The following is an 11,025-nucleotide window of genomic DNA, read 5'->3' as shown; positions in this document are numbered from 1 at the left end:
ACTCAAAAAGATATACACAAGAATAGTCTTGCAACTTTGAATGCAAAAGACAAAAACAAAACAAAACCCCTAAATCATAAATGTCCAATAAGAATAAATTATAACATATTCTGACAATAGCATATCAATCAGCAGTTAAAATGAATCATCTAGAACTACATGCAGCTACAGAAAGATGTGTACAGTATGATACCGTGCTCATAAATATACAGAAGATAATATACATTTGTAGAGCTATATTATTTACAACATACGTATGTAGCAAAAGTATAAAATCTTGCAGATGAAAGGGTTCACAAGGACTCAAATTCTTCATCATGTATTTCTTGTAAAAAGCAAGACGTGGTAAATGTTAATATTTCTTAAGGCAGTATTAGTAGGTAGCCACGTGTTATATTTCTCTTTATACCTAACTGTATGTTGGGAATATTTTATAATTTTCCTGCTGGTCCTTTATTTTAAGTGAACATTTTTAGAAGAGTTTTAAATTTACTGAAGATTGCAAGGATAGTACAGAGTTCGTCGGTCCTCCTAGGCTGGTTTCCACAATCGATAACATCTTACATTACTATGGTATATATGTTACCACTAAGGAACCAGCTTAGGTACATACTATTAATTAAACTCCACGGTTTAGTTAGATTTCATTAGTTTTTCTCTAGTGTCCTTGTTATGTTCCAGTATCCCATCCAAATGCTACATTATTTGTCATTGTCATGTCTTCTTATGCTCTTCTGGACTGTGACAGTTCCTCAGATTTTTTGTTGTGTTTTATTTTTGATAACGTTGACAGTGTTGAGGAATATTGGTCAGACACTCTAGAGAATGTCATAGAATGTTGATTTGGGTTTTTCTCATTATTAGGCTGGAGTTAGGAGTCTTGGGGAAAAAGACCGCCAAAGTGAAATGTAATTTTTATCCCATCATATCAAGGGTTCATACTAACAACACGACTTATTATTGATGATGCTGATGTAGATCACCTGGCTGAGGTAGTGTTTGTCAAGTTTCTTCTTTCCACAGTCTACTCTTTTTTTTTTTTTTTAATATTTATTTACTTATTTTTGATAGAGAAGGAGAGCGCAAGCGGAGGAGGGGCACAGAGAGAGAGAGAGGAAGACACAGAATCCGAAGCAGGCTCCAGCCTCCAAGCTGTCGGCACAGAGCCCGACGCGGGGCTTGAACCCATGAACTGCGAGATCATGACCTGAGCCGAAGTCAGATGCTTAACCAAATGAGCCACCCAGATGCCCCCATACTCTACTCTTTGGAATCAAGTCACCAGCTATGGCCCACACTCAAGTGGGGAGGAGTTAAGCTCTACCTTATAGAAGGGAGGAGTTAAATTATCTGGAATTAAATTAATACATTTCTACATAATTTTGTATAGGTTACTGTTTGCCTTTATATCATTTCCTACAGGGTATCTTCATCCAAATAGACTTGTTGTTGTTGTTGTTGTTTTTACCCCTTGTTATACACACACTACTATGCTAGTAGTATAGTGCTGGAATAGCACTAGAAATAGAAAAATTTAAACAGATTGGTCTCATCTATGACAGCATTCTAGTCCTTACTCTGGGTCTATGACTATGGTTACGACAGCTATGGCATAATGGGGATGAGTCATGCAAAGTAATTGACTATTAGAGTTTAAAAGGCTCAACTAGTTTATTCTATTTTATTCTCTGCCTGCCAGGATTTCACTTAAGATCAGAGTGAGGAAAGATGCCTTTCCTTTTGAAGCACACCTCAGCCTGCGCCAGTAACATGTCACAACACAGGAAGAGACCCTTCTTCCTGATACTTTTCTAAACCCTCCTAAGTTGAAAAGAGTTTACTGTACGTTTCTGCTGTTTTTCCAGTGGTTTCATACGGACTTAAGAACATAAAAATCTCCGGGGTGTCTGGGTGGCTCAGTCGGTTGAGTGTCTGACTTGGGCTCAGGTCATGATCTCACAGCTCGTGAGTTCGAGCCCTGCATCGGGCTCTGTGCTGACAGCTCAGGGCCTGCAGCCTGCTTCGGATTCTGTGTCTCCCTCTCTCTCTGCCCCTGACCCACTCACATTCTGTCTCTGTCTCTCTCAAAAATAAATAAACATTAAAAAAAAAGAACATAAAAATCTCCAAGTTGATCATGAGATGTTGGTTCATCTCCCAGAACTCGTTCCTTTGTGGAGTATCTTCCAGTTTCTATAGGACTTTATTATATAGTTTCAATTATAGGTAGGTTTTATGTAACCTAAATTTTCCCAGTATTCAGTTTAGGGGTACAAGTGAGAGCCTATTAACCTAAATGCAAAAAATGTATTGCTTCTTCCTCCAGGTGAGAGACTCCCTGACAGGATTCTTTTCCTGTTCTTTACCCGACTCAGGCACCTTTGGGTGTTCCCAACAGGTGGATCACAAGTCATTCCAGGTTGCTGCTTTCTGCCACCATCTTCAGGACTTGGTGGCTGTCCCTCTGTTCCGACCTTTTGTTTGCCAGCCTTACCACTGCCACTCTCTTCTGAGGGTATAATTATCCAAGAACCTAGCAGGTTCTCCGGATTCTCCTCAGATGTTCTCTGTTTATCAGGGTGTAATATGTTTCCCAGAATTCCGTTCCCTGACCCCTAGCTGACTTCCATCTGGGCCCCTTGACCAGGATAGGGTAATATAATAACCTAGCAGCAAGGAAGGCTGAGTATCTGGCAATTTCAGCCTCTGTGATGGTAGCTGGGCTCTCCGGACAAAGTAGAAAGGAGGGGAAATGAACTTTGGGTAGACAGCTCCCAGCCTCTGTTGCAGCCCACTCATTTGTGGCAAACTTTTATTCCATTTACACATAATTATGAATGTGTATGATTCAATCCAACAAGAGGCTATAACAATTGTAAATATCTATGCACCCAACATTGAAGCACCTAAATACCTAGAGCAAATATTAATGGACGTAGAGAAATTGATGGTAATACAGTAATAGCAGGGGATATGAACACCCCACTTACGTCCATGGATATATCATCCAGGCAGAAAATCAGTCAGAAAACTGTGTTTTTGAATGACACATTAGACCAAAAAAGTGTATAATTCGCTCACACGAAATTTCATTTCGTCCCTCAACGGGAGACAACCCCCACCACTACTTCCTCCAGCTCCAAGTCCAGACTTCTGGGACCACGCAATTTTCTCCTTCATATCTGGGGATGATGCCTCATGGACCAGCAACCTGGAGTTGTAAGTTAACCGTTTCCAACACATGCCATAGACCAATGGTCTAGCAAACATGGTCCTCCCATCAGCAGTAGCAGTGTCATCGTGGGACTTGTTAAGGATGTAAATCGTTGGGCCATATCCCAAACCTATGGAATCATGACCCAGAGATTTGGGTTGGAAGTCACAATTTGTGTTTTATAAGCTTTCCATATGATTCTGATGTATGCTAAAGTTTGAGAACTACTGCGTAAGACAATGCCAGACAACGGATTGTAAGTACAATGATATTCCCATTCAGAAAGGGGAATATTTAGCAGACACTGTCCCTGAGTACATATCATACCTGTTTTTATTAGTTTTTTGCTGTGTAACAAATGAACAAAACTTAGCAGCTTAAAATGGCAACCATTTTTGGTGCACATGCATTGGCCATTTGAGCTGGGATCTGTGCTCAACTGGCAGTCTATGGCCTCACTCTTATACCTCGGCAGGGTGGGTTTTTTACCTAGCTAGAGCAGTGGGGGTAGTTGGGCCATGTCTCTCCTCATCTAGTAGTTTAGCTCCTGCTCATTCACAAGGCAGCGGTCTCAAAAGCAGAAAGACAAATGCACAAGCACTTGCCAAGTCTCTGGGTCATGCTTATAATTGTCCCATTAGCCAAAGCAAGTCATATGATTAAACCCAATGAATAGGAGGGATTTACCTAAGGATAGTGAGTACAGTGAGGGGTAAAAGGGGTTATTGCAGGGGCGCCTGAGTGGCTCAGTCAGTTAAGCGGCTGACCGGCTCAGGTCATGATCTTGCAGTTCACCAGTTTGAGCCCTGCGTCAGGCTCTGTGCTGACAGCTCAGAGCCCGGAGCCTGCTTCAGATTCTGTGTTTCCGTCTCTCTCTGCCCCTCCCCTGCTCATGCTCTGTCTCTCTCTCTGTCAAAAATAAATTAAAAAAAATTTTTTTTTTAAAACAGGGGGTAGATTGCATGTTGCCTGACAGGACTAGTGAGGATGCCCAACCCTGGTAAATGGAGTGAATGTGTTAGCTAGTCTGGCAGCCTCTGGTTCTGATCTCTGGAAGTGTCTTAGTTATCCACTGTCCTTCATGGGCATACCTAATATGGGTATTGGGTATATGTCCTTAGCGGCAGAACTCTGGCAGCCATTTTTCTGTTGGCAGGAGTTGGAAGTTTCGAGATTGCTTATAGTGTTGAATAATTAGTGGCAGCTAAAGCCAAGTTTGGAATATCTTTGGCAATACGCGTGGTACAAAAACTTAGTGGGGTTCTGGACTGTTTAATCCAGTCAATTCCATGTGCTAATAAAGCAGGTAAATATCTAGACCTGCCCTGTCCAACCAGGTAGCCACTAGCCATAGAACACTTGAAATGTAGCTAGTCTGGATTGAGATATGCTGTTTCTTTTTACTTTTTAATGTAGTAAAATTTAACATACATGTGGCTCACATTGTGTGTCTATTGGACAGCACTGATCATTCCATAAACCTGAGAATTTCAGCCCCATAGCTCTTGTGTCTATACTCAGCAAATATCCTCTTCTCTACCTTAAAGGACCTTGAGACAATTTGAAATTAATGACCTCAGAGGGAGGAATATCACCTTTAAAAAAATTTATTTTAGTTTATTTATTTAAACATTTATTTATTTTTGAGAGAGGAAAAGCTTGAGCAGGGGAGGGGCAGTGAGAGAGGGGGACAGAGGATCCGAAGCAGGCTCTGTGACAGCAGATGTGGGGCTCGAACTCATGACCCGTGAGATCATGACCTGAGCCAAAATCACTCAGCCGACTGAGCCACGCAGGCGCCCCTATTTGTTTTGAGAGACTGAGAGAGAGAGATGCAGAGAGAGAGGGGGAGAGAGATTCCCAAGCAGGCTCAGCGCTGTCAGCACAGAGCCCTACGTGGGATGGATCCCACAACCCATCAGATCATGACCTGAGCCCAAATCAAGAGTTGGATGTTTAACCAACTGAGCCACCCTGCAGCCCCAGGAATCCCATCTTTAATGTAATGTTTCCTGCTAGGCTTATTGTACTCATTACTAAATTTACCTCCATCTGACAAAGACTGTTTAATGAAAGGTCTTGAGGTTCTTCAGACATCAGCAGCCACAATCTTTTCAATTTTGTCACCTGTTAAATCTCCCATGTTCTTTCTTCTCTTTATCCTAGCCTTAACTTGAGAGATCTTGGCTTCCCCAAGCCAGCAAAGCTCCACCCTGTCATCCATGTCAATTTCAGTTGCAGCCAGAAAAGCTTCTTAGCAAAGACAAACTTACCCACCTGTCCTCCACTGGGACATCTTCAGACGATTTTTCTTTTGTATGAATTTACTGAAAGCCACACCAACTCACTCCCCAAATCTTGAATTTTCCAGTTATTTCCGCCGCAAAACAGCCCCAATCTACACGTGGTGACATAATAGTTTACTGGATGTTTGGCAACCGCACTCAGTCATTTCATATTTTGCTCACTTGTAATACTACATTTTTTGTTTTATTTTTATTTTTATTTTTATTTTTTTGGAGAGAGACAGAGTGAGTGTGGGTGGGGCAGTGGGGGAGCAAGGGAGAAAGAGAAACGTAAGCAGACTCCACACCCATCATGGAGCCTGATGTGGGGCTTGATCTCACCACCCTGCGATCACGATCCGCACAGAAACCAAGAGTCAGATGCTTAACCTACTGAACCACCCAGGCGTCCCATAATACTCCATTTTTAGGTAGTAAATTGAGCATCACATGGGAAGCTTTTGGCTGTAAACAGCAGACTATGAAACTAAAACAGGCTTAAACCTATTTTCTCATGTAAGGAGAAGCCTAACATAGGTGGTTCCAGAATTCGTTATTTTAGCAGACCAATTCTGTCAAGTTCTAGGTGATGTCTCTGTGCTTCTCTTAGCTTTCCTCTTATGGTTGCAGGATGACTGCTGGTACCCTAAAGTGGACAACACCCAAAGACAGGAAGGAAGTGAAGGGGCATTTTCTCCTTGTGCACGTATTTGTCTCATCAAGAAGGGAGATCATCCACAGATGTTCCCCCTCCACTAGTTCCCCCAGGGGATCACACACACGCCAAGGAGGGCAGAAAAGTGCGTGTGTAGCATATTCAGCCTCAATAGGATTGGTGTGGTCTAGTGACAAGGAAAGAGGGGGTAAGGGCTATTGGGAGGGTAAACAAGAACACCTGCTAAGATCTTTCTTGTGGTAGTCTATTGTATAACAAACCACCCCGAGCTCAGAGGCATAATAGGATAACCATTTTATTATGTTCGCAGGAAATTTGGACAGGGCGTGACAGGCATGAGCTGTCTTTCCTCCACATTGTTTGGGACCTCAGCTGGGAAGACTCAAATGTCTAGGGGCTGGAGTCATCTTCAGGCTTCTTCATGTTGGGCTAGGACGATGATAAGGCTGGGCTGAGCTGGGGAGGTTGGGCAGAGCACCTCATGTGGCTTTCCATGTGGACAGCTGCCTGCACGGCTACTGAGTTCTCAGAGCACCCTGGGAGGGAGGATCTTCAGAGGGGTTCTCTGGAGAGGGAGAATTCCAAGAGAACCAGGGGAAGCTGCATGGCCTTCTAGAACCTAACTTCAGAATTTACATAGTATCACTTGTGCCATATTCTATTGGTCAAAGCTGTCAGAAGCCCTTTCAGATTCAGGGGAGCGAAACTGGACCTCACTTTTTGATGGGAGGAATGTCAACCAATTTGTAGACCTAAAAAAATTCTCAACAGTCCTACCTAAACCAGAGGACACAGATATACATTCCTAAGATTCTCCTTACATTGTTGCAGTTAAAAGGAAATTTCCATCTACTCCTCAATCAACCATGATGTCAGATTTCTTTTTTCAAGCTTAAATTCTTTTCTCAACTAAAAAATAATTTTCCTTTCAGCCCATAAATGGTACAATACTGTCTAGAAACTCCTACTGAATAGATGTTGTGGCCTTTTCTCTCAAAAGACCAATTCTGGATCAGTACAAAAGGGGCTGAAATCTCTCAAATTGTGAAGGTGAACTTTGGCATAAAAAATATATGTATAATACTATGATAGAACATGAATGAATGACTATTTAATCTGCTCCAGTATTTCCTGGTAAAAATACACAAATGTTTGGATCCTCCTTACATTGAATTAAATGTTAATATTTTTGGAATATCTATTAAGTCAAACATTGAAGAGTACAAAAAGATAAGATTAAGTTCCCCACTTACAAGTAGTTAGAATTTCTAGGTAGAAGGAAGGAGATTCTCCATCCATTGCCTTAAATGCTAGAACTGAAAGAAACAGAGAGCTCCCGGGAAGTGGGACTGGGAAGTCCCAGTAAAAGAAAAGGCCGGTGATACAATTACAAAAAAAAAAAAAAAAAAAAAAAAAAAAAAAAAAATCATTTATCAGTCAAAAAAAAAAAAGTGGCCTGAGTTCTGGTCCTCAAAAATGGGTAGATGCCAATCAGGGGAAAATTGAGGAGAGAACAAGACAAAGGCATACACTACTAAGAGAAGTGGAAAAGGTGAGGCTTGGGTCCTCTGAAAACTTGCTTATGAGCTCGTAAAAGGTAAACGCTACGCGCGTCCACGCTGACATCAACACCTCGAGCTCCTTTCGCCTAGGAGAGCTCCGGGTGGCGGGCTTGGACTCGTCGTTTTAGGAGATTCCCAGTAGAGGGCGCCGTAAGCCCGCGAGTCCTCAGCGACGCCTGGCTGCGGAGGCGGTGCGTCCTCGGCCCGGGGGCGGGGCCACCGCGCTCACGTGACTTTTGCTCATGGCGGCGGCGGCGGCGGCGGCGGCAGCGGCGGAGCTCGGCGGCCGGAGCCGGATCCTGTAGCCCGGGTGTGGGCCCGCGTCAGTCCGTCCCTCCTTCGGCCCCCTCTCTTGTCTTCCGGAGTGTGGCTGGCGGAGCCCGGATGGCGGAGCGAGGCCTGGAGCCCGCGCCGGCCGCGGTGGCGGCGCTGCCGCCCGAAGTGCGGGCGCAACTGGCGGAGCTGGAGCTGGAGCTCTCGGAGGGTAGGAACCGGGCGGGGGGAGCGAGCGCCCGGGCGCCGCTGCGGATCGCGGCGACAGGGAGAGCAGGTCCTCGCCGCGCGCCGTGCTGGCCGTGCGGGCGAGATGGGAGGAGGGTGCCGGAAATCTGGCCCGTGCTCCGAAGGGTCGTCTTCCCTGCTCTCGCACCCCATGAAGTGGGTTTCCTGAGTCGTTCATTGTGTTCTCTGGGTAGGGGTTAAGCAGGGGCTTCGGGGAGAAGTCCTCCCCGGGCCCGGGCTGTTTCTGCACTCCCTGCCCCTCAAAACCCGAGACAAAGCTGCGCCCTCCCGCTTCTGCCCGGGCGTCTGGGCACGGTGGGGGTGGGGGTGAGGCTGAGGCTGAGAGCAGGGTGGCTGACAGCTTTCGCCTGTCCTCTACCCTTTTCGAGGGGAGGGCCCCATGCCTGTTTCAGCTCCCCTCCCCCTTCCAGAAAAAGAGAAAGATACATGGGAAATCCGCAGCATTTCTTCTTCCTCCTTCTTTAACAATGCGAGATGCCTCCCCAGTGACAGGAGTGAGCTAGGAGCAGGGTGGGCCACTGAGGGTCCTAGGGAGATTGGAAGCAGTGGCATTAACCCAGAGAGAGACCCACTGTGCTGTTTTCACACCACCTTTGTCATAGGGTTTTTTTTCCTGGTGCCTGTATTCGGGGTGAATTTTCCGCATCTGATCACCTTTTGGAGTCTTTGAAGAGAGAAGGAGGGTGACTACCGGTTACATGCAAATCCTGGCCGGCACCCTCTTTCTTTTGACAATGGGTTGGTGCAAGGAGGGTTGGATTTATTTTGAGAATTAAAAGAATGGAGTAAATCGAGCCACTGTTATTGGAGAAGTCCCTTGGACAACAATGAGAGAAACGTTGCTCTGTTGTGGGCATGTGATCAGGCTTCTTGTGCAGTTGTGATCAGTTCTCCATAAAGTTCCTGTTTTTATCAGGGGCTGACTCTGAGACAAAAGCAGCATTTTCTACAAGCTTGATGTCAGTACTGTGGTGGTGTCCTCAGAGTTGCATATTCTTACTGAGTTCCTTGCCAAAGGCCCTCTTTGCTGGCGTTTTTCAAGTGGATTAAATACTGTGGATTTGGAAGAGAAGAATGTGACAAGTTCCCAGGAGAGTTCGGACTTTTTGTTTACTTATCAAAGCATTCTCTCCCCCATCCCCCTCCCCCGCCAATCCTTTACAATGAAAACCCAGAAGTGGATTTTGAACGTTGCAAATCCTGTTGGGCATACAAGGAAATAATTAATTTTTAATAACCCTGTTAGGTTTTCCCAATATATAGGGAGGTGCTGTTTTCATTTGCACTTAATTGCCAACATATTATTTTTCAATTAATCAGATAGGAGGGTGTTTTTTGCCCATCCCCAGAATCAGTGGTGGTGGATGAGTTGGTTTCTGTGACGTATTTAGAGCCTTACCATCGGTTCTGCCTCTCAAGATAACCTCATTCTTCTCCTATACTAAAATATTGTCATTAAATCTGTAATGATTTCCATTCAAATCTGACTTTTAAAACAGTTAACTTCATAGTAACAGATCAGCTATATTTGATTAGCCAGAAAAGGGAGCGCTTTGGCTGGTTGTTTGTGTCAGAATGAGATTAAAAATAGGAGTTGATTGCTTTTACACAGAGGGAAATCCTGGAAGCTCCTTATTCTTGGTATATCGGCTTCCAGCTGATTATTGTTTACTTCTCTGAATGTTTCTAGAAATGATTCTGAGGAACTGTTTCTAGGACTAACACTGATTAGCTCACCTTTCTCTGGTTTAGAAAGGTGTCAGACTCCTATAAACTGAATGTCAGGACAAGTTCCTGGTTTACTTTCTGATGCAGGATTGCTTTGGTTGACATATACTTAGTTTGAGTTGGTTTCGTGTAGATTTGTACTACGTTGTCCTGTATCTCTTTTAGCAATGGACAACTGGGAAAAATACAGTTGAAAAATCTTGGGCCTGCAGTATCAGCATCTTGGCCATCTGTCTTTTTCTCTTGCTTAAAAATACAGTACAGAGGACGCTTGACTAGAGAAATAGGTAGACATTTTTAGGGATTCAAGTGAAGTGAAAACAACCCACTATCCCCCGGATCTATAGCATGGGATATGTTTGTGATGTCTGTAGTATATTTTGAATGAATCCTGCCTGTTTGTTTATTGTACATTTTCTCTACAGCTGCTGCTCTGACAAAAGTTTTTTTTTTTTTTTTTTTTTTCTTTTTTCCTTTTGAAAAAAATGTGCTTTTAACTGTGTGTTTGTCATGTGTTGCTGGTTTGGGGGAACTTATTCCGTGATTTTATTCTTTTTTTTAAACGTTCGGGCCATAGTTGGTCCTAATTATAATGATAGCCTGAGCTGTATACTGTGAAAGAAATTTCTTTGTGCTTGTCTGTATTTTCGGCTGCAGGCTTTGGTCATAGCTCCGCCAACTCTGGGCTGAAATGCAGGTTTGTGCCTCTGTGGGCTGTTTGCCGCAGAGCGCGTTGCAGAGCCCAGGGCTGTGTCTGGTGCTTCAGGCAGGTCACCGTGGACTTAGCGGAGAAAGCTCCTCGAGAATCACTTAAAGTTGAAGTTACAAATAATCATGAGCTTCTCTGCAGATGAATTGAATAGGTAGGAGGTTTCTACAGGTATTCCCATGCTGGGTATTTTCTTCATGATCCACATATATTCTTGTTCCTGCCATATCTATTACATGTTTGACAATAAACTCTGTTGCCTGAACTTTATTCACATGTTTTACCCGAGTGTATGCATCTAAAGTAACACTAATGATGAGATTTATTTG

At 43.9% G+C, this 11,025-nt stretch overlaps 1 protein-coding gene across 4 annotated transcripts in view; it reads left to right on the top strand.

Annotated features, from left to right (window-relative positions):
* Positions 1-8,000: 8,000 nt before the first annotated feature.
* DIP2B (disco interacting protein 2 homolog B) overlaps positions 8,001-11,025 on the top strand; it is a 225,249-nt gene continuing 222,224 nt past the window's right edge. For all 4 annotated transcript variants that reach the window (XM_019419347.2, XM_019419345.2, XM_019419346.2 and 1 more), the window contains exon 1: positions 8,001-8,221. In XM_019419347.2, coding sequence (XP_019274892.1) covers positions 8,122-8,221 — 100 coding nt within the window. In that variant the 5' untranslated portion in view covers positions 8,001-8,121. The remainder of the gene's footprint in view (positions 8,222-11,025) is intronic.

This window comes from Panthera pardus, unplaced genomic scaffold (assembly GCF_024362965.1).
Source record: "Panthera pardus isolate Hobbes unplaced genomic scaffold, ASM2436296v1 HiC_scaffold_6, whole genome shotgun sequence".
In the NCBI taxonomy this organism is placed as follows: Eukaryota; Metazoa; Chordata; class Mammalia; order Carnivora; family Felidae; genus Panthera; species Panthera pardus.
This window is presented reverse-complemented; position numbering and strand designations above follow the sequence as displayed.